The sequence below is a fragment of the Podospora pseudocomata genome, assembly GCF_035222375.1.
Source record: "Podospora pseudocomata strain CBS 415.72m chromosome 2 map unlocalized CBS415.72m_2.2, whole genome shotgun sequence".
Lineage (NCBI taxonomy): Eukaryota > Fungi > Ascomycota > Sordariomycetes > Sordariales > Podosporaceae > Podospora > Podospora pseudocomata.
In genome coordinates, this window is record NW_026946366.1 from 1,792,663 (window position 1) to 1,813,140 (window position 20,478).

Sequence of the window (20,478 nt, forward strand, 5' to 3'; positions counted from 1 at the left end):
CTCTTTATATCACCCGAAATACCTGGAATGGGAAACTGTTCTTCTACAATAGCCCCACAAGATATTTGCTACTTGCTCATAACCTCAACCCCGACTTAATGCAGAAGATCTGATGAATATTGGCCCCACATACCTGGGAGCATTATACTTTTGTTACCTCGTGGAGGTTCTGCTGGGACATATTGTTAGAATAGGGGCAGCATCCAGCAATTTACACAATGGTTCACAGCTTTAAAACAGCCAGTCCCACAATCTATAGGAAATCTGGTAAACTGGCAGAGCAAGAAGACTCTCCGGGCTCTTGCTTTCACAAAGTTTTTGGTGGACATATTTCCAAGAGTTTTGCAGTCTCAGAGAGTCTTTGTGCACGCTCTTTGAAGATGGTGTGTGTTGTCGTGGAGCCAAAAAGGGAAGCATTCACTTACACGCATGGGACAGGGGTGCCTGATTGGCCAGCTTTGGGCATCTCTACCCAGCAGCATCTTTACTCTCGGACTCTGCCACCTTGACTCAAGATGTCTGTTCGCGCGTTCATCTGAACCCAGTTTGGAGATAAAGCTCTGCTTGCATCAGTTGTGTAGATAGCCTCACTTTTATGCCTTCTGAAATCCTCAAAATTTGACAGTATTTATTGTTCTATTCTCATGGTGATGTGCCGCCTCAACCCTAACCCAGATCACCTATGAAGATCCAGGCTGTCCCGGCCGGCACCGGTCACCCGATCCAATTAATGCTGGACATGGCAGGTGCCCGTGCCTCGGCGCGGCCACTTTTAAAAAGTGAAAGAGGCGATGCCCTCAACAATTTCTCTGTGCATTGCGCCAATTCCGATGCCGCCTCCCCAGACGTCCGCCCTTCCCTAGATTTTGCTCTTTTCTCTCCAATGCCTTAATACGATTCTTTTAATATACGAAAACGAACGAAATGTTATCCTCGAGAGCCTCTCTCGCCGCCACGAGGCGTCTAGTCCCCACTACGAGTTTCGCTCAACAAGCCGGTTGGACATGCGCCCAGTGTCGCAACTCGATTCCAACACTTCGAAAAGGGGTTCCGAGCCTACTTCGCGCGAATGGCCCGACAACGAGACGATATGGCAGTAAGACTGGCGACAACGGAGGGCGCCAGGACCATAACTATGGTGGCAGATCGAGAGCCAGGAGGTCAGCTGTGCTGGCCGCAACAGGAGGTGGTGTCGCCGCCGCCGCCGCTACGGTTGGTGGAAGTTTACTTGCCTTCGGGGACGATATCAAGAACTCATATGAAGCGATGGAGAGAACGGGCAGGGTGGCTGCCGCACTGGTACTCTGCATCAACGACTACTACACCACCCTCGGCCGGCGGGATAAGGTGGAGAAGCCAGAAGAGAAGGAAACTCTGCTCAAGGCCTGCCACCAGAGATGTGCCGACAGGACACTAAAGGTTCTAGAGCAGAGTGGTGGCATCTTCATCAAGTTGGGACAGCATCTGGTTTGTGGCACCCCCTTTCGTTCGTCGTTCACTGACCATTCAGGGGCTAACATGACTTTTTCAACAGAGCGCAATGAACTATCTCCTCCCACCCGAATGGACCACGACGTTCATCCCCCTCCAAGATAGATGCCCCGTTTCCTCGTTCGAATCGATCCAAGCCATGTTCAAAGCCGATACCGGACAAGATCTTTTGGATTACTTTTCCGAGTTCTCCCCCGAGCCGATAGGTGCCGCCTCTCTTGCGCAGGTCCATATGGCTACGATCAGGGAAACTGGTCAAAGGGTCGCCGTCAAAGTACAGCACCCATCCCTTAAGAAATGGGCCAAACTCGACATGAACCTCACCTCGTTTACCTTTTCCACATTGAAGCGCTTCTTTCCTGAATATGACCTCGAGTGGCTATCCTCCGAAGTAGAGGTTTCGTTACCGCAAGAACTCAATTTCGAATGCGAGGCTGAGAATTCGAAACGGACAAAGGAGTACTTTGGGAGTCTGTCACAGCCTCTGCCGCTGGTGATCCCGGATGTGCTCTGGGCAAAGAAGCGCATTTTGGTTATGGCATGCGAAACGGGCAAGAGACTGGATGATTTGGACTACATGGACTCGCAAGGGATCGACAGAGACGAGGTATCTGCCACCTTGGCGAGGATATTCAACGAGATGATTTTTGGTGAGGGGGCCCCGCTGCACTGCGATCCTCACGGAGGCAACATCGCCATTCGAAAGAACGACACTAGAAGAAGAGGGCCGAACTTTGATATTGTGCTCTATGACCACGGGCTGTATAGAGATATCCCCCAGGATTTGAGGAGGAGCTACGCCAAGATGTGGCTGGCAGTGATTGATGGGGATATGGAAGGGATGAAGAAGTATGTCAACGAGGTGGCGGGCATTGGGGAGGACAAGTTCCCTCTGTTTGCCTCGGCCATCACTGGGAGGGACTTTATGATTGTGAGCGACACCAATGAGGGTGGTGTGATGAAGCCGAAGGAGGCGAGCGAGCAAAAGACCATGAGCACTGCGTTGCAAGAGGGTTTGCTGGCGGACTTGGTGCAGATGTTGGGACAAGTGCCGAGAATTATCCTGTTGATTCTGAAGACGAACGACTTGACGAGGAGTCTGGATGAGAGTTTGCATACAAAGCAGGGGCCGGTCAGACAGTTCCTGATTCTGGCCAGGTATTGCATGCGGACGGTGTTTTACGAGCAGCTGGAAGAGATCAAGAAGAGAGGGAGTCTGTACTGGCCACCAAATGCCATCAGGGTGTTTGCCGCCTGGCTGGGATTCTTGAGGGTAGAGTTGAAGCTTGAGGCGTTTGAACTTTGGTTGAGCGCGAAGCGGTTGCTGGGATACAAGAACTTGAGGTTAGAGGCGGCTGCATGATGCCATAGACGCGCGTGTATATGAGATGCCGCGTTTAGGCAGACTCTCAAGTATTCAGGCAGCCATGTTTGAGCGAGCGAGTGAGTATGTGTGTCTGTCCTTTTCTCATACGATGCTGATCTGGGCTGTGACAAACAGTGACGAGACGAATTGTCTTCAGGACTTTGAATTCATGGCAGATCACCTCGGATTGGACATCGTAAAAGTCCTGAACCGGGACACCATACCATCCTGAGAACAGGGGTCCGACCAGCCCTATGAGGCGCGTCGCCTCTGCCAAGAGCCCAGGCAGCTACCTCGTGGTTTCAAAGTACCACCACGCCTCGTTGTAACAACACATCATCACCGTAGACATAGTTTTGTACAGGCCTCTTCACCCTCTCCGCTCCCTTTCTCATCATTCAACAGGACATATTTATCCTGCACAGCAACCACCATCGTTCACCACCACCTACAGACATCTCACCCAACAGTCCCCTCACCGCCAGTCCGTCACCATGCTCTCCTCCATCAAATGGCCCTTCCTCTCCTCCTCCTCCTCCGAGGAAAAGAAACCCACACCCCACCCTCACATCCAACCCCACAAGCCCATCCAAACCAAATACATCTCCCTCCCCGTCGACATCCCTCCCTCTTTCCTTTCCCTCACCCCCGACCCGGCCCTCGTCCCAGACGCAAAACCAATCACCTTCCACCCCCTAGACTGGACCTCAACCGCCATCCCCGAAAACAAGGGGAAGCTAGCCTTCATCCTCGAAAATGTCCTCTCCCCTTCAGAATGTGGCCAACTGATCGAGTACGCAGAGGAATCAGTACCGCTGGATAGCCCGACCGCCGCCTCTGGCGCAAACAACGGACCCTGGAGCCCGGCGCTGGTGAATATGGGCTCAGGATTCGAACTTTATGAGCCGAGCTACAGGCGGAGCGACAGGATCATTTGGGATACAAAAGAAGTCGCGGACAGGATTTGGGAGCGGTGTTTGAGTGTGGAGGGGTTGAGAAGGGAGATTGAGGTTATACAGGGGCAGGAGAGGATCAAGAAGGTGACGGGGCGGGGGGAGTGGCACGGGGATGGGGGGAGGGGGAGGTGGGTAATGAGGAGGATGAATGAGCGGCTTAGGTTTCTGAGGTATGAGAAGGGGGGGTTTTTCCAGCGTGAGTGGCACTGATGAAGGTGAAAGGGGAACACGAATGGGTGCTAATGAGGATGACTATAGCGCATTGTGACAGTGCGTATTATGCTTCGATGGATAAGGAGCAGGTTGTCAAGACGTTGCTTACGGTGCATATTTACTTGAACGATTGCAAGGCTACGGCCGAGGACCCGGACAGTACTGAGTTGGTGGGCGGGGCGACGACGCTGTTTAGCTCGGATGAGAAGAGGAGGTACGATGTCGAGTGCAAGGCGGGGAGGGTGTTGGTTTTTCAGCACAGCGCCGTGCTGCACTCGGGGGATGAGGTGAAGCAGGGGGTCAAGTTTAGTGTGAGGAGTGATGTTTTGTATGAGCAGGTTTTGGCGAAGGAGGAGGAGCAGGAGGAGGCAGAGGAGGAGGAGGAGGAGGGTGAGGGTTCAAAGTAAGGGATGTATGTTTACGGCGTCCCAAATCAGTATTTTGTAATGGAAAGGTACCTAAGGGGGTGTTTATAACAAGCATGTTGGTGTTGACCCCTAAAGCCCCCTGAAAACGCCAAGGTTTAGGTGGGGTGAGTTTAACTTCAGTTGCTGACCGCTCCCCGCATTTCAACCATCTCACTCACCCTCACCCTCACCCTCACCCTCACCCTCACCCTCACCCTCACCCTCACCTTACACCACCATCTCACTTCATCTATCTCTCATCATCCTTCTCTCCTCCCCATCTCAACACCCCCCCCAACTCACCCGCAATGCCACCCCCAGATTTCACCTCTCCCCTCACCTTCAAAACCTTCAACACCATCCCCTCCACCGCCGCATCCCCACCACCCTCCTCAGAAACATACTACCTCCTCGCCGAGATAAAAGAAAACCTCTCCCTCACCCGCCCAACCCTAATCTGCTCGGACCTCTCCTCCACCTCCTTCGCCCTGACTTGGTCCGACCTCCACGCCTCTCCCCACGCCTCCGACGTTGACTTCAAGGCCCTAGGTCTCAAAAAGGGGAATTGTGTCCTCTTGCCAAATGCCAGAAGAACTGACTCCTCAGATGAGGTGAAGCAAGGCAAGGTTGTGATCCCCGGGGGCAAGGATGAGTGGCAAGGAAAGTCCGGGCTGAGGGTGATACCAGGCAAGCTGGAAAAGGTGGTGGAGGTGGGGCAGGATTGGGAGTTTGTGATTGAGGAGGGGGAGGGGAAGTGTGGGAATTGCGGCAAGGAAGGGAGGGAGGAGGAGCTGGCCAAGTGTACGGGGTGTAGGGGGGTGGGGTATTGTTCCAAGGTATGCCTCTCACTGTTGAATATAAGAAATGATGATGCTAATGGGGGAGAACAGGAGTGTCAAGTTAAAGGCTGGACAGAAGGTGGCCACAAGAGTACATGCAAGATTATCAAGACCTTCAAGGAGATATGGCCTTGATTTAGATACACAACAATCTCAACCATAACATCGCACTCTCAAACGAAATGACACTGCAATAAAGTTACACCAAAAGCGAGACGGTCCCACACTAAATACATACATACGAACCAAAAACCCCCGAATGAATTCCCCCAAGGTCCCTATTTTGTCATTTCCCCGTCACAAAAACAACAGCCTTCCAAGATCTAACCCCCCTCTCAAACACCAGTGCTCATCCACCCAAACGTCCCCACCACACTAACCAATATCAACACCGTCAATATCCCCGCGCCCGCCTTGTCCCCCGTCGTCGGCGGCAGGTACTTGTCCTTGAAGTTATCACTCTGGCTCCCCGCGTTCGGATCCCCCTTGCTCGTGCCTCCCGTCGAGTTTGTCACAGGAGGCCTGCTCTGCCCGATCAACAACGACGACACGGCCCCCAAGACATTCATCGTCTGCCCCGCCCCCTGGCTCCCGTCAAAGGTGCCCGTGGACCACTTAAACCCACAGGCTCTCTGTCCGTTCTTCTCGCCTACACAGCTGGCAATAGCCGCCTTGGCCGAGTTCTGCAGAACGGGCAACACCTTCGGGGCGAGAAAAGGCGCGACCTGGGTGGCGGTGGCCATCCAGCGGGCGACGTAGCCCTTGAAACTGAGCATGTCCGTCGTGCAAGACATGTGCTCCTCGCAGGCGACCTCGTAAGCAATGTTGTCGGGGAAGAAAACGCGGATGGTGGCGTCGGTGAGACCGTCGAGGCGTTCGCGCCAAACGTCACTGCCATTTGTCTAGGGCATGTTAGCCAACCTTTGATTTCAGCAACCACAATGAGGGGTTAGAGAAAAACATGCATAATTATACATGTACGCCGCCCCAAGCAAAAACACCCCGTTGTTGTACGAAAACTGCGCCCGGTTGATGTCGGTGCAGTTGTGCTCGACGTGCCCGCCGTCGTAGATGTTGTACTTTTCGTCCATGAACCCGACTCCTCTCATCCAGTCCCATGTCTTTTCCGCCCAGTCGGCGTACGTGGTGTTGCCCGTGTACCGGGCCAGTCTCGCGCCCAGGTTGAAGAAGCATCCGTTTGCGATACCTGTCTCGTGTTAGCCCCTGGTTCCCTCTAGACGAGCCGCCGGCTGTTATGAGACCAACTATTCTTGTAATTATACCCATTATTCGACCAAGGAATCTGCCACCTCAACCCCCCGTTGCACGTCTCGTCGTGCCTGTCCGGGCTCGCCTGGGTGTTGAACACGGCCTGCGCCAACGCCAACCACTGCGGTTCATCCTCTGGTGGATCAGGAAAGTTGTTTTCCGCGGCCAGCATCGCCGACATGCCCCAGAACCCTTGATCGTCGTTCCCCAGGGAGGCGGTGACGTTGGGGGGCATGTAGTCCTTGTCTGGGCCTACCTGCCACAGCATGGCTTGGGTGATGAGATCGTTGTAGCTGTCATCGCCGGTGAATTTCCAGTAGTCGATCAGGGTCCCCCACATGGCGCCGCCTTCCCACCAGTAGTAATCGCCTGCTGGGGGAGGACCAGGGAGGATGCCGGGGGTTTGGCCGGTGAGGTTGCCTTTGTAGTATTGGAGGAGGTCCCAGGCGAGGAGGGAGGAGGTTTGTTTGATGTCGGCTGGGGAATTGTTAATATCGTCAATATCAGGGCAGCTGAAGAAAGGGGAAGCGCACCAGCGGACGCGATGCTATAAGTGGCGGCGTTGGCGACGGCGGCGCCACTGAGCAGAACGGCTGCCGTGTGTCGTATTGGTGAAATCATCTTCGGTATCAATGTTGTGGTGGTTTGTTTGCTGGTGACGAAATAGAGAAAGCAACCGGAAAGGGGGCGTGAAGAATGTGAAAAACGAATGTGGTGGTAGTGGTGTAGCTAAGTCGAAACCATCAGAGCCGCAATGATGATGTTGGTTTTTTTTTTGTTGTTTTTTCTTCTTCTATTCTTCTCCTGCTGTTGCTGTTTTTCGTAATAGAGTTGTTTGCGAAAAGCGAGTGTATGCCGGAGACTGAACGAGTGTTGTTGTGTCACGCGTATTTTCGGCTTTGACGGATGGCGATCAAGGAAAAAATACGGGGCAAGGAGAGAGAGAGAGAGAGGGAAAACTTGGAATGGGGGGCAAGAGGTGTCGCTAATCTGCGTCTTGATGCGCGCGCGTGGGAGCGACACACAGCACTAATGAAATCTGGGTGGTCTTGCAGATGCTTGGGAGGACGGTCGAATCGATACTGCCGGGCATGGGATGACACGAAACGGCTCACGGAAAGCCGAGGGGTTGTCTAACAGCGCAGCAAGGATGTTATTGTATCGCATACAGCCATCACTTCCGGAAAGAGGCACATGGTCGGGATAGTGGCTTGTGGACAGGGAGGGATGGGCTGATAAGGGAACACGAGGGGGGCTGCCTCCCGCTGATTCATATCGCTGGGAGAGCTACATTCCAGCTGGGGCTCTCTTTTGGAGCTCCCCCTGAGCGAGGCATGACGTCTGCTGTGTTCTCTCAACTCAATCCTCTCTTTCAAGACTTGGCATCTTGAATGATGGGGAACTCGTCGAATTCGCCGCTCTTGGCGATTCAACCAAGCATTTGCCAAGCGACGCTCCCGCGATCTTGGACAGCAGGGGGCAGCACGGGCCACCACTTCGGCTCAGGCACCGTTTCTGTCATGTCTGGTGCCAGCACTGCCATCTCCTGTCAGACAGGCTGATAATATTGATTATTGATTGGCAAACCAAAGCCATCATTAGGTTACTCCTGGCGCTTCTTTTCATCTCTTTAAATTTGAGAGATATGAATCGAATCACCGCTTAACCTGGTTGATTGATGCCAAGTGATAACCATCCGCTGCTTGGCAATGAGCTCACTCCGCTAACCCCAGCTATTAGCGTTCATTAAGCTCAGCCCTATTGAACTTGACATGATTCATCACGCACTTCGTAATGATATCCTCTACAGAAACTCATGTCAAATTCGATTTCTTGTTTTGATAGTGACACAAGGAGAACCCTGAGCAAGGCGATCGTCTCGGCACCGGCCCAAGCTGCATGGAACTGGAGGACGGGAAAGAACCACTCGTCTTGATGATCGCTCCTGGCATCATCGCTTGGCACTTGGGGCACTGACACATCTTTTTCGGAGCTGCTTGCCTCTCGGACTCTCCATCAGAACAGCCCGACATCATTCTTCTGGGCCGGCCCTCCGTTTCATGTACGACCTTTTCACTTCCTGATCTGTTGCGTGATGTGGTAGCTGTCACAGACCTAATTCTATCGCAGATACCTCTACAACTCGATACCACTCGCTCGAGCCAGCTTGGCCTTGGCCACAGACACAATGGTACATATATCTCAGCCCTTCCAGTATCATGATACAATTGGTCAGCCATCAAGTGCTGATAAATTCCCCAAGAACACCATCACCCAGACTCAACTGGACCTGCTCATCCACACCATCCGAACGACACCCATCGTCGACCATCATGCCCATCCTCTTCTGAACTGGGACAACCAGACAGGAAAATACCCCCTGCTCCACATCACCTCTGAAGCATCAGGCGACGCCATCGAAAGCGCCACCACCTCTCTTGCCCACCTGCGCGCCGTTAGACAGCTATCTACAGAACTCAAATGTGCACCCAACTGGGAGAGCGTCGTTGCCAAGCTTGAGGCCGTCCGCCTGGATCCTGATGAACCCGATATCTGGGGTGACTGGATAAGCCGCTGCCTGGAGGGTGTGCACACCATCCTCTTGGACGATGGGCTGGACAACAAGGAAGCTGTGGAAGACTTCGATTGGCATACTTCGTATGTCCAAAGCCCATGCAGGAGAATCCTTAGAATCGAGGCCATTGCCTCGGACCTGATCAAGCATCTTAGCGCGGGCGAGTTCCATGACGTGCAGAAAGCAGAGGCAATCATCAAGGACCCCGCTGCCCTGAAGGAGTTTTGGGAGAACTGGGCAGGGTCGTTTGACAATGCGATCAAAAACGCAATCGACGACCCTCTTGTGGTTGGGTTCAAGAGTGTGGTTGCTTACAGGACTGGGCTGGACGTTGCCGGCAAGGAACCGAGTGGGGATGCTGTCCAGCCCGCGTTGAAGGAAGTCGTCAAAAAGTTCTTGAAGGTGCGCACCGCGAGGCTGGAGGACTCGAGCTTGAACGACTATGTCATCCACAGGACGGCAGCCCTGATTCGAGACTACATGGGGAAGAATCACGAAGAGGATATCATCAGAAAGCCCAGGAAACCGATTCAGTTCCATACCGGCCTGGGAGATAGTGACTTGACTCTGGCCAAGGCCTCGCCGAGTCACTTGCAGGAGTTCATCAGGTCGTACCCGGACGTGCCCATGGTGCTGCTGCATGCTGGCTATCCCTTCACGAAAGAGATTGCGTACATGGCTACGGTGTATAAGAATGTGTATGCCGACATTGGGGAAGTCTTTCCCTGCATTAGTAAGGACGGACAGGAGAGGGTGCTCATGGAGATTCTGGAACTGTGTCCCTGGTCCAAGATCTTGTGGAGTACGGATGGGCATTGGTTTCCCGAGACGTATCTGCTGGCGATCATGCAGATGAGGGAAGCTTTTGAAAACGTAAGTGCAAAAGAACTACTAGAGTCGGCAGGTTGGCTAACGTGCGCAGGTTCTTTGCAGTTACGTCTTGAAGGGGCAAATCGGCTGGAGAGCCGCTATCGTACTTGTCCAGGATCTGCTCTTCAAGAATGCCAACAAGCTGTATCATCTGGGGCTGGACTTTCCAAAGCCAGAGGAAGTTGCGAGCAGGTCTCTCGCGAGATATCCCAATCCATCCCGCAACCTTACGCTGCTCCGCGAGCTCCTTAACAACACCATTGAGCCGACGTTTGTTCAGATCTGCTGGAACGATTATACCGCCCTGCAGCGTATGCGTCTGGTTCCGTTCCGCAAGTTTATGACCCTATTGGAGGCCGGCAGATCGCTGGACATTGGTATCACCAAGGCTGTTTTTGGTATGATCCAGAACGACCATCTCATCCCGAGCTCCTCAGCAACAGGAGAATATCGTCTACATCCCGATTTCTCCTCTCTCAAGCATGGCCCTGTTGCAGGACACATCAGCATGCACGGCGAGTTTCGCGAGCAGGACGGGTTTCCCGTGGCGCTTTGTCCACGATCGCTGCTCCTTCGGTCAGTGGAGATCGGCTCCCAGAAGGGACTCGGGTTTCTGCTTGGGTTCGAGATTGAGTTTCTGTTGCTTGAGCGTGTCGAAGACGATTCGGTTGTGGACCGCTACACAGCTCTCAAGACCGACGGCCACGCGTGGTCTGTCTCCAAGTACTACGCCAACCCCAAGATCAACGCTTTGCTCAAAAACATGGTGGAGACCCTCGCCCAGATGGATATTTACGTGGAGCAGATTCACGCCGAGTCTGCCACTGGCCAGTTCGAACTCATCCTTCCGCCCTACCCGCCCGTTCAGGCAGTTGATACCCTGCTGCACACCCGAGATGTCATGGCCAACCTGGCCACAGAAGCGGGCTTCAAGATGACACTCCACCCCAAGCCATTTGCCAAAGCATGTGGCACTGCCGCTCATATGCACATGAGCATCCTGCCCGAAGCCGACGCTTTTGATGCGGAGAAGGTGACGCGGCACTTTTACGCTGGTGTTCTCAAGCACCTGCGCGCCATCACGGCTTTTAGCTATTCCAACGCGGCAAGCTACGATAGGGCGCAAGACGGCGTTTGGGCTGGCGGGCGGTGGGTAGCCTGGGGCACGCAGAACAGGGAGACGGCGCTCAGGAAGATTGAGGGGTCGCACTGGGAGGTGAAGATTATTGATGGGCTGGCAAACCCATACTTCGTCGCTTCAGCAGTCTTGCTGGCGGGGATCAGGGGAGTGGAAACAGAGGAGAAGATGGTTTGGGACGATTGCGAGATGGACCCGGCCAAGTTGAGTGATATGGATCGGAAGGAGCTGGGAATTTCGCAGATGCTTCCGGCTAGTGTTGAGGAGGCGTTGAGGGCGCTGCAGGAGGATACGGAGATGGTGGAGATGTTGGGGGATGAGTTGGTGGAGAGGTATGTGGCTATCAAAGAGTTTGAGGACGAGTTTTTGGGGAAGATGGGGGCTGAGGTGAGGAGGTTGTGGTTGATGGAGCGGTATTAATTTGATGCTGAAAGTTGGGTTGAGGAGTATGCTTAGATAGGCCGCAGAAGATTGGTGAATAACGGGAACATGATATACTTGTGTGTTTTTTTCTTCTTTTTCTTCATCATGTCTTCCAGGTTGATACTTGCCCCACGCATGCACCCGCCCCCGCAATCAGGGGTCGCTGACAGGGGTCTGCCAACCGTTAGCGTGGAGCTGGAACTGGCAGCGCATGGCTTGGCGCTGGAATCTGCCGCAGAAAGGTCAAGCTGTCCTCAAGATTCAATTGGCGATGGTTGCAACGGTTTGCGGCTGATTGACTTTTGATTTATTTTTTTTCGTTTACGTGACACTCTTTTTTCGACGAGAGGCAGCTGACGACTGATAATTGCTTTGTCTTTGTCAAAGAAAGCCCGACGGTGTTACCGGCACGCCGATGCGGTAACCCCAACTTTTTTTCCCCCGACAACTGGAATTCGAGGCTGGTGGAGGGGCCCACGGAGGGACATGATCAGCGGCCATCCTGGGGCTTGAGCTGAGAGTAACCTACGACGACGCCGACGGCAGACGAAACCGACGATACTTGATATTGATATCGAAGACGGGCAAAGAACATACGACGCGCGCCTTCAAAGTACACAGCCAGCTGAGAGCTAGGCCATATCGACGCTCCCGTCGCACACGAGACGTACAAGGTCCACACACAGCAGAAGCCACAACCACCAACAACCATGATGAACGGCTACGATGAAAAACGGGGCCACCGCACCGACGATGACGACCCCTTCGCCGCCAAAGGCAACATCGTCAGCGCCTTTGATGCCTTTCGTATGTTCCCCACCCTCCACCCTCCAACTCACCACCCAATCACCGTCTGCTAACATGTCCCCTCCCACCACAGCAAAAGCCAAACCCCAATACGTGACTCACACCTCCTCCGGCGGCAAGTGGACAGTAGCCATGGTGATCCTCTCCCTCTGCCTCGTCTGGTCCGAGCTCGCCCGCTGGTGGCGCGGCACCGAAACCCACACCTTTGCCGTCGAAAAGGGCGTCTCCCACGGCATGAACCTCAACCTCGACGCCGTCATCAAGATGAAGTGCGCCGACATACACGTCAACGTGCAGGATGCCTCGGGGGATAGGATTCTAGCTGCCGAGGCGCTGTACCGTGACCCGACGAACTGGGGGCAGTGGGTGGATCAGAGGGGGATTCACAAGTTGGGGAGAGACACTCACGGCCGTCTACTGACCGGCGAGGGTTTCGTTGACGGGACGCAAGAGGAGGGTTTCGGGGAGGAGCACGTGCATGACATTGTTGCGTTGGGGAGCAAGAAGGGGAGGTGGGGGAAGACGCCGAGGTTGTGGGGGAGGGAGGCGGACAGTTGCCGGATTTATGGGACGTTGGAGTTGAACAAGGTGCAGGGTGACTTTCACATCACGGCGAGGGGGCATGGGTACGCGCAGTTTGGGGAGCATTTGTCCCATGACGGTTTGTCTTTTTCCCTTCCCCCCTCATTTTTCCCACTTTAAATATCTGCTAACACTTTGGTCTAGCATTCAACTTCTCCCACATCATCAACGAGCTATCCTTCGGCCCTTACCTCCCCTCTCTGATCAACCCGCTCGATCAGACCGTCAACTCGGCCCCGGAACACTCGCACTTTCACCGCTTTCAGTATTTCCTCTCCATCGTCCCGACAGTCTACAGCCTCGGCCACCCAGACTCGTATTCGTCCCGCTCCATCTTTACAAATCAATACGCCGTCACGGAGCAGTCCGCTCCTATTCCGGAGAACATGGAGATGCAGATGATTCCCGGGATTTTTGTCAAGTACGACATCGAGCCGATCCTACTGAATATTGTCGAGGACAGGGATAGCTTCTTGGTCTTTTTGATCAAGGTGGTGAATATCCTGAGCGGCGCCATGGTGGCGGGGCATTGGGGTTTCAGGCTCAGCGACTGGGTGAATGAGGTGAGGGGACGGAGGAGGAGGAACGCGGGACATAGCCAGGGGATGCTGGGGACCAAGGGGGGTGGGGAGTATGAGGAGTGATTTGTGTTTTTTTTTTTTTTTTTTTTTTTTTTTTTTTTTTTTTTTTTGTTTTGTTAGCACTTTGAAGGTAGGGGGGTTTTCTGGGTTGTATACAAAATGGATTCTTGTTTTTTTTATTTTTATTTTTTGACTGAGCTCCTGATACAAACGGGTGGGTTGATGAAAAGTGTTGTTTATATATACCATGCGAGACGGACTATTGGCGTTTTGATGTTATTTTCGAGTAAATTTGAGAGAGAATATGTTCGTCCTTTGCCATCATGAACGACTGTGTCTAATGTTCAGAATCAAACTTTTTGCTCCTGGTGTATCAAAACCCGTCTTCTCACTCCAACCACTACTTGCTGCTGTCTCTGCCCCAGCAACCCAAATAAACAGTCTTGGCACCACTCACCAGCGCCAAGACAATTACCCCTATTTCCTTCGAGTCCGTCCACTTTCTCGGCCACACTCTTCCAGAAAAAAAATGACTGGGTGCCAGCAAGTCTGTAAAACGTGTATCACACCTCATAACATTGACAGCAACCCAATTAAAGAAACCACAAATGCCATCATTTCGCTACTTTCGCTACAGAAGCCCCACCGTTCACCGCTGCTTATTCATCCTAGTACCATTGCAGTTCATAATTCCTCTTCACCCTCAGTCCAATCCGTCAACCTCACTTGCTGTATCTCACCGTCCTCTTTCTCACCCGCTTTTTATCCTTCCTCCCAACAGAAACAGTCGTCCAGGGGGGATACCTCTTCGCCTCTTCTTCCCTCCTCTTTTTCTCCTCTGCTTGTTCTTTCCATCTCTCCTGGTACATCGCCCGCTTCCTCGCCCTCTCCTTCCCCTCCTCCCTCGCCTTCTCCTCCGCCGCTTCTTTTTCCAATCTCTCCCTCCGCGCTCTTGCCCTCTTCGGCGGTTCTTGCTTCTCCTGCCACCGCATCTGATGCTTTCTCTTCCTCGCCAGAAACTTTGCGCGCTGCGTGTCCCTCTCATCAATCACACGAGGCGGTGCAATGTCGCGCAGCCATTTGAGTCCCCACCTCATGTAGTGCCTGTGTCCCGTTCTCTCGTCATACCTGACGGCAAAAGCCCGCTTAGCTGCGTAATCTGTCCCGTTGAGGAGACAGTGGTTGTTTCGCACAACAACCGTAGTCTCGAGAACGTCATTGTCAATGTCCGTCCACGTTTCCACGTTCCGCAGCATCGAAGAGCCCCTGGGCATCAGCCCGTTTGCCAACTTCCACCGATCCCAGTTCATGGTCCCGAATCTGGCAGCGGCCGAGTCGAAAAAGCGAGCTCTGGTTTCCACAAAATGATTGATCATCTCGGCTTCTTCTTCATCAGTCCGTGGGCTACGGCTTTTTTCTGCCCCCTCTGCTCGCGGCGGCGTGCCAATGACTTCGTGGTCGGGCCAGCTGCGGTCGCCTACAATCTTGTCGTCCGGGCGGCCCGGGGTTTGCCACCTCGCTTTCAGCAGCCAAAAACCACACAGTCTTCTGTATTCTTGCTCAAATCGGCGCTTCCTCTCCTCATAACATGCTTTGGTCTCGGGCCCAAACACCGGGCGCTCAGGCTGAACCCGAACTTCACCCTGTCTTTCCCATTCGTCATTCCACGCGCTGCAGATGGCGGCCGCCCTCTTACGGCCGCGCAGAGCCCTCTGCCTCTGAAGAGACATGCGACGCACACCCCACCAAGAGGCACAAGTTAGCTTGAACTGAGTATTCGGGTTAGAGGCTTCCCCAAGTATCAGACGCTTGCTGAGTATCGGCGGGTCCACTGCTGAAAGTAGATGGCACTTTTGAGGTGGTTTGGTCTGCTTGAGCTTCTGAGGCCATTTGAATTTCCTGTCTTCGGGTACAGCCGCGGCCACCGTTGGCACCTCGTCCAGATGTGACGGGTCCAGCAGCTGAAAAACCAAATGATTGCCATGGCACGGCGGTCCCGTGGAGACGGTAATCTTCAGCTCTTCCAAATGGTAGGTAACAAGGCATGCCGTATGGTTGCCTTGAGGTCTCGACCATGGCTTATCAAGCTCGCCCGAAACCTCCGAGAGTTCCTTGAACATGTCTGCCTTGGTGTGCTGGCAAACCGACATTTCGCCAATGTGATCGGAAAAGATATTCAGGATGCTCTCTTGATTGATGGGATGGTCCCCAAATTCGATAAGCTGTCGGAGTCGGTTGAAACGAGCAGGAGAGTCCCATGCACGGAATACAAAGTTGACAAACCGCTTTGTCAGCAACTGCACGAGGTACCGCCTCACTATCTGCGCCATGCTCTGCAAGTTCTTTTTCGAGTGCTTCGCGACCTCCAATAGACCAGCAGGCAACGACACACGTTTTACAAGCTCCTCGAGCTGAAATGGGGCGAGTTGCGGCGCGATCAGGTGATTCGTGTGCACCAAGCAATAGGAGAGGTTGGCGTCAGGGAGGACTCTACGACCCCTCAGGGACCCGGCTTCCGGCGTGTGCGGCAGCAACTCAAGGATACTCGCAGATGTGGTGTCGTCGTTTAGTGATCGAAGGCCACGGCAGGCGTGCAGAAGGCTGTGGGTTGAGCCAGTTCGATATCTCTGCAGGACATTCGTGGTACAGGCCAAGGATACGCAGGACGTGAGCATTTTCCGTGCAAGCAGTGTCATTGGCAAATCAGACGGGGCCAGGTCGCGATCCCGCGTCGAAAAGACCGAGTCCACGACTACCGAATATCCGTGCTGGTTCATGCCGCTCTTCATGAGCACGCCGGGCTTAGTGACGATGAAATGAGGCACGGCGGCCGGGCCATCTTGCCGACACGGGGTGACCTTGAGCAAGATGACAGCATGGTCTTTTGGCACGACCACGTCTCTGTCCCGCTTCTCGGGCTCCTCGACGGTTCGGGTTGACGGCATGTTCCAGGACTGTGCGACAACGGGATGGTTGTTGGTCACTGCGTCCGAAAAGTACGCGCTGGTACTCGTATCCGCATACTCTGACAAGATATTGCAGTCTTCGGTCGGCTTTGGATCCTCGCTAAGGATGAAGAAATCCTCCATAGGTCGCAAGCAGCCCGGCCTTCCCACCTCGTCATTCCGCATCACCCGCTCCCAAGCAGCCAGCTCGTGGCGTGCGTTCAACATGACGACCTGCTCAAGTGTCACCTCTGCGCCGTCCGCAATTCCACGCAGTTCCCACAAGAGCGGAAGCCATTCAACGTTGGAGGACAACTGCCGAATGACATCTTTGCACCATGTCTCCCACATCACTCTTGGTGCATTGTCAGTAGGTAACTTTGGACAGCGCTTAGAAGACCTATTGAACAACGTACGTGGGTGGAAGCCCGCCATGATAAGTATGATGCTCAATATTCTCAACAATGTCCTTCTTGAACGTTTTCCCATGCTTCAAGCCCCTTTTACTTGGTGATTCGTCAGAACTGAAGCTCAAGCCCCTTATGAAACCGGGAAATCGCGGGTCTGTCAGGTCGGGGGCGACGTCTTCAACCGTAATCGGGCAGTCCTAGTCACCTCTCAGCGGCTTCGGTTGAGAGGCCATCTTCTCTTGGGATGAGGCGCCGGAGGACGGGCTTGGAATCGATATGGTTGTATGGATACGTGGTGTAAGTGGTGGTGATGGTAATTGGTTGCAGCATCAGTGGAAGAGCCCAGGTGAGAGAAGAGGAGCTAGAGGAGGCAGGGCATGATGACGACCAGGCCTCGGGTGCCCGTTCGCAACTTCCCAAGCCCCTGAAAGCACAACACAAAGTCGCTTCCCTTCCCACTGCCTACGTGAAAGAAGGAAGGCATCCATCCGTGACACACTCACAGCTTGCACTAGCACTACGTCAGATGCCAGAATCAGCACGTGAAAGAAGGAACAGACCACAATGTGGGTATCTACGAAATCCATATGACTCCAACCGTTTGACAGACAACTGTTTGCTGGAGAATACAACTAGCCGAGGTACTGCACAAGAGGTTGTACCGTGCATGACATGACGTGCAGGTCAGTTCCGGCTATGACCTGCCTCGTACATGTGAGTCAAGGGCCATCTTTACCGAAAACCATCGTGCCCGCCGCACCTCCGTTTTCGAGGTCGTCGTTGCTGTGCTCAAGTGTGTTGGTTTCGGTTATCTCGGAAGGGCCGGTAGAGATCTTATCTGCCGAAAGGATCCGACATGCTGCACAGTCAACCCCAACCCTCACCTTCTCAAGGCTTTGCAACTCCCGGACGCCGTTCCTTTCTTCCTTCTTGGCTAAATTCCCAGACATGACACAGGCACGTGGTGGAGAGGAGACAAGGAGCAATGCCTGCTGATGCCGTTGCTTGTCTCCAACCTCCAGGAGTTTCCCCAGACACGTTGTGGAGAGGCCATCCTGGCCGAATGAAATCTCCCTGACGGGCTCATGTGACGCTCAAAGAAGAAAAAAAAAAGGAGGAGACGAGATCGCAATCCCACACAAACCCCGAACGGTGCTCAGGTGAATGTAGGGTACAATCCAGCTTAACGCCGTGGAGCGATGGACCAGGAACGGAATAGAGCAATGCAGCCCCGACATTTTTATTTTTGTTGACAAACAGCAGCTAAGCCCCAAGGGGAAAGGGAGCGTCAGGTTAGAGTTGACCGCCTCCATGCAGGCGGGACAGCGCACAGGTCTCTGGGCAGCCCAAGCTCCCTCAACAAAAGGTGGATTGGATGGCTGTGCCGTTGTCGCGTTCGAGCCAGCCCGTCGACATTTGGGCATTTGGGACATTTGGAATGATTGAACCCCTGCGAAGTCGGGTCCGTTGGGATTGGGGTGGGGACCTCTTCACAACTTTTTTGTTGCTGAAACTTGACGAGGAAGCGAAATCGGGCCCTGGGAACCCGGGGAGGGAAACAGTTACAGAGTTTGAAGACGCTCCGATTCAATCGACGCATGCTCGGCTCACTCGTGCACCCAGACTGCTCGAAACCGGGAACTACCGACTGTATTTCGTACTCCTGCTCCGTATCCCCCAGCGTCGTTCGATGCTTGCTTTGGTTGCACCTGCGCGCATGGCCAGCTGCCCGTGACGGTGGGCCGAAACTGTTAACACCGTAAAGTGGAAAGAAAGAAAGAAAGGGCACGGGAAGCGGGGAGAGGGGAGCTGGGGAGGAGGAGAAAAGGCGGAGGGAGGGGGGTGGGTTGCCCGGGACTTGCTGGTTGGGCGATAGCTCCCCTCCACACATTCCAATGCGGAGGTCCGGGATCTGGCAATACTGACTTATACCCAGCCTGCCCCTGGTCTTTGACTCAGCTTCCCCTTTATCAATCCATTGCTCGCCGGTTTTTGTGCTGCTGTTGTTCATCCTCATCCTCATCATCATCATCATCATCTATCTGTCTTGTTTCCTTCGTCCATTGCTCTGCCTGCCTGCCTGCCTGCCTGCCTGCTTGCATTGCCATTGACTACTGCTATCTACTCCAAGCTCCCTCGAAGCTTCACCATCATCGTCATCTACAAGCCATTGCCATCTCACCAGCTTGAATTTCAGCAACCAAATCACACACAACCACCACAATGTCGTCAAGAATCGCTCCCACCTTTTCCAAATTCACCCGCTCCCTCAGCACATCCTCCCCCGTCGCCCGCCCAAGTCACCTCCTCTCCGCCACCAGTGCTGCCACCAAGTCAGTAAGGAAACCGTCCCCTTCCGTCCTGGAGGAAAACGCAGAGGTATGTTTTCTTTCCCATCACATCCCCTTATCTACTCAACCAATTCTAACATGGTTCCCAGTCAACCCGCGCCCACTCAACCTCCACCTCCCCGTCCCGCCCCACCCTCACCACTCTCCAAACCAGCCAACCTCACCCCTTCCGCTTCATGCAAACCTTCCACCACTCGGCCCCCCGCCCCGCCACGGCGCACCACACTGTCGACTCGCTCGTCCTCCCAGACCTCTTCGCCATGGACCCCAACTTTGACCCCTACAGCAACATCCGTGTCCCGCTCCTCCCGGATAACATCTCTGGCCCCCCTTCCGGTCTGTTCGCCCCTGAGGTGTCGGATTTCGTGCCTGAACAAGCCGCAAAGGAGGTCAAGATTGTGGCTGCCAACCCCGACAGTGTCGCGCTGCCAGAGGGCGGGTTTGTGGACGGTGTGGAGCTGAGGTTTGTGTATCAAATGCAGCCCGAGCAGAGCGGGCAGCAGGAGTATGATGAGATGGGGAGTGGGATGATTAAGGATTTGTGGAGGGGGTTGGTGGACGATGTTATGGGTTCTAAAAACTCCACTGCTTAAGGGTTGCGGCAAAGTATGAGGTGGTTTGATTTGTTTTTTGTTTTGTTTTGATGATGTGAAGCGTTATATGGTTTTTTTAATCTGCTTTTTTATCTTTTCTTTTGTTATCACGGCATAGCTTTGATATCTCTTTTGGAGATTTTTTATTTTTATGGAACAAGCCTGTCAGCGGATTGACAGCGGGAGAGGGGGGGTCCGCATGGAAATAAGACAACGAGGCCGAGATTTGGCCATGACCGACAACAGTTACAGTCACTTCTGTGTTTTTTCTTGGAGTAGAGACCTTGATGGGGATATATACCTGCCAGCGTTGTCTGGTTTTGGTTTGGAGGGATATGAATGAAGTCACACGTTCCATTCCTTCACTTATTCACTCATTTACGTTGTTTCGGTTACAAAAGTGACTTGCTTATCGTCACCACACCGATGGCGACAGCATCCTTTTGGATGCCGAGCGGTCCGGCCGAATAATAGTTACACAACCCGGAGGTCCGCTGACACCGAGAGAAATATCTAGAACCGGGCTACCATCTGATCGTGGACGGGTATGAAATTTCCAATTTGTGGATTGCATCTCGAATAAACGTGCTTGAACTCAGCCACCAAACGGGAATGTGTTAACATCCCATCAACCAAAACGGTCACCTTGCCCACACGAAAAC

At 53.6% G+C, this 20,478-nt stretch overlaps 9 protein-coding genes across 9 annotated transcripts; 6 read left to right on the forward strand and 3 right to left on the reverse strand.

Annotated features, from left to right (window-relative positions):
• Positions 1 to 770: 770 nt before the first annotated feature.
• Positions 771 to 2,854, forward strand: QC762_209850 (uncharacterized protein; the record flags this gene model as incomplete). The annotated part of the gene is made up of 2 exons (XM_062887889.1): positions 771 to 1,467; positions 1,535 to 2,854. Exons 1-2 carry the CDS (start codon positions 925 to 927, stop codon positions 2,852 to 2,854), a joined length of 1,863 nt encoding a protein of 620 aa, XP_062746063.1. The 5' UTR covers positions 771 to 924.
• Positions 2,855 to 3,351: 497 nt separating this feature from the next.
• QC762_209860 (uncharacterized protein) lies at positions 3,352 to 4,591 on the forward strand (the record flags this gene model as incomplete). Its single annotated transcript, XM_062887890.1, has 3 exons — positions 3,352 to 4,009; positions 4,072 to 4,429; positions 4,481 to 4,591. 3 exons carry the CDS (start codon positions 3,352 to 3,354, stop codon positions 4,500 to 4,502), a joined length of 1,038 nt encoding a protein of 345 aa, XP_062746064.1. The 3' UTR covers positions 4,503 to 4,591.
• A 150-nt stretch (positions 4,592 to 4,741) lies between these two features.
• Positions 4,742 to 5,407, forward strand: QC762_209870 (uncharacterized protein; the record flags this gene model as incomplete). Its single annotated transcript, XM_062887891.1, has 2 exons — positions 4,742 to 5,269; positions 5,324 to 5,407. 2 exons carry the CDS (start codon positions 4,742 to 4,744, stop codon positions 5,405 to 5,407), a joined length of 612 nt encoding a protein of 203 aa, XP_062746065.1.
• A 200-nt stretch (positions 5,408 to 5,607) lies between these two features.
• Positions 5,608 to 7,799, reverse strand: QC762_0042320 (uncharacterized protein; the record flags this gene model as incomplete). The annotated part of the gene is made up of 4 exons (XM_062883381.1): positions 7,075 to 7,799; positions 6,539 to 7,018; positions 6,238 to 6,479; positions 5,608 to 6,174 (listed from the first exon to the last, which is right to left on the reverse strand). Exons 1-4 carry the CDS (start codon positions 7,160 to 7,162, stop codon positions 5,608 to 5,610), a joined length of 1,377 nt encoding a protein of 458 aa, XP_062746066.1. The 5' UTR covers positions 7,163 to 7,799.
• Positions 7,790 to 11,544, forward strand: QC762_209890 (uncharacterized protein; the record flags this gene model as incomplete). The annotated part of the gene is made up of 2 exons (XM_062887892.1): positions 7,790 to 9,989; positions 10,039 to 11,544. Exons 1-2 carry the CDS (start codon positions 8,730 to 8,732, stop codon positions 11,542 to 11,544), a joined length of 2,766 nt encoding a protein of 921 aa, XP_062746067.1. The 5' UTR covers positions 7,790 to 8,729.
• Positions 11,545 to 12,257: 713 nt separating this feature from the next.
• QC762_209900 (uncharacterized protein) lies at positions 12,258 to 13,580 on the forward strand (the record flags this gene model as incomplete). Its single annotated transcript, XM_062887893.1, has 3 exons — positions 12,258 to 12,354; positions 12,428 to 13,015; positions 13,081 to 13,580. 3 exons carry the CDS (start codon positions 12,258 to 12,260, stop codon positions 13,578 to 13,580), a joined length of 1,185 nt encoding a protein of 394 aa, XP_062746068.1.
• Positions 13,581 to 14,157: 577 nt separating this feature from the next.
• On the reverse strand, positions 14,158 to 16,951 carry QC762_209910 (uncharacterized protein; the record flags this gene model as incomplete). Its single annotated transcript, XM_062887894.1, has 2 exons — positions 14,158 to 16,815; positions 16,879 to 16,951. The coding sequence occupies 2 exons, from the start codon at positions 16,949 to 16,951 to the stop codon at positions 14,240 to 14,242; spliced, it is 2,649 nt and encodes an 882-aa protein (XP_062746069.1). The 3' UTR covers positions 14,158 to 14,239.
• Positions 16,952 to 17,591: 640 nt separating this feature from the next.
• Positions 17,592 to 18,632, reverse strand: QC762_0042360 (uncharacterized protein; the record flags this gene model as incomplete). Its single annotated transcript, XM_062883382.1, has 2 exons — positions 18,204 to 18,632; positions 17,592 to 17,954 (listed from the first exon to the last, which is right to left on the reverse strand). Exons 1-2 carry the CDS (start codon positions 18,303 to 18,305, stop codon positions 17,592 to 17,594), a joined length of 465 nt encoding a protein of 154 aa, XP_062746070.1. The 5' UTR covers positions 18,306 to 18,632.
• On the forward strand, positions 17,646 to 20,367 carry QC762_209920 (uncharacterized protein). The gene is made up of 2 exons (XM_062887895.1): positions 17,646 to 19,251; positions 19,313 to 20,367. Exons 1-2 carry the CDS (start codon positions 19,096 to 19,098, stop codon positions 19,814 to 19,816), a joined length of 660 nt encoding a protein of 219 aa, XP_062746071.1. The 5' UTR covers positions 17,646 to 19,095; the 3' UTR covers positions 19,817 to 20,367.
• Positions 20,368 to 20,478: the final 111 nt, after the last annotated feature.

Coding starts and splice junctions, on each gene's coding strand:
- QC762_209920 (XM_062887895.1), top strand. CDS start 19,096: ATGTCGTCAAGAATCGCTCCCACCTTTTCCAAATTCACCCGCTCCCTC. Junction 19,252..19,312: donor TCCTGGAGGAAAACGCAGAG/GTATGTTTTCTT, acceptor CATGGTTCCCAG/TCAACCCGCGCCCACTCAAC.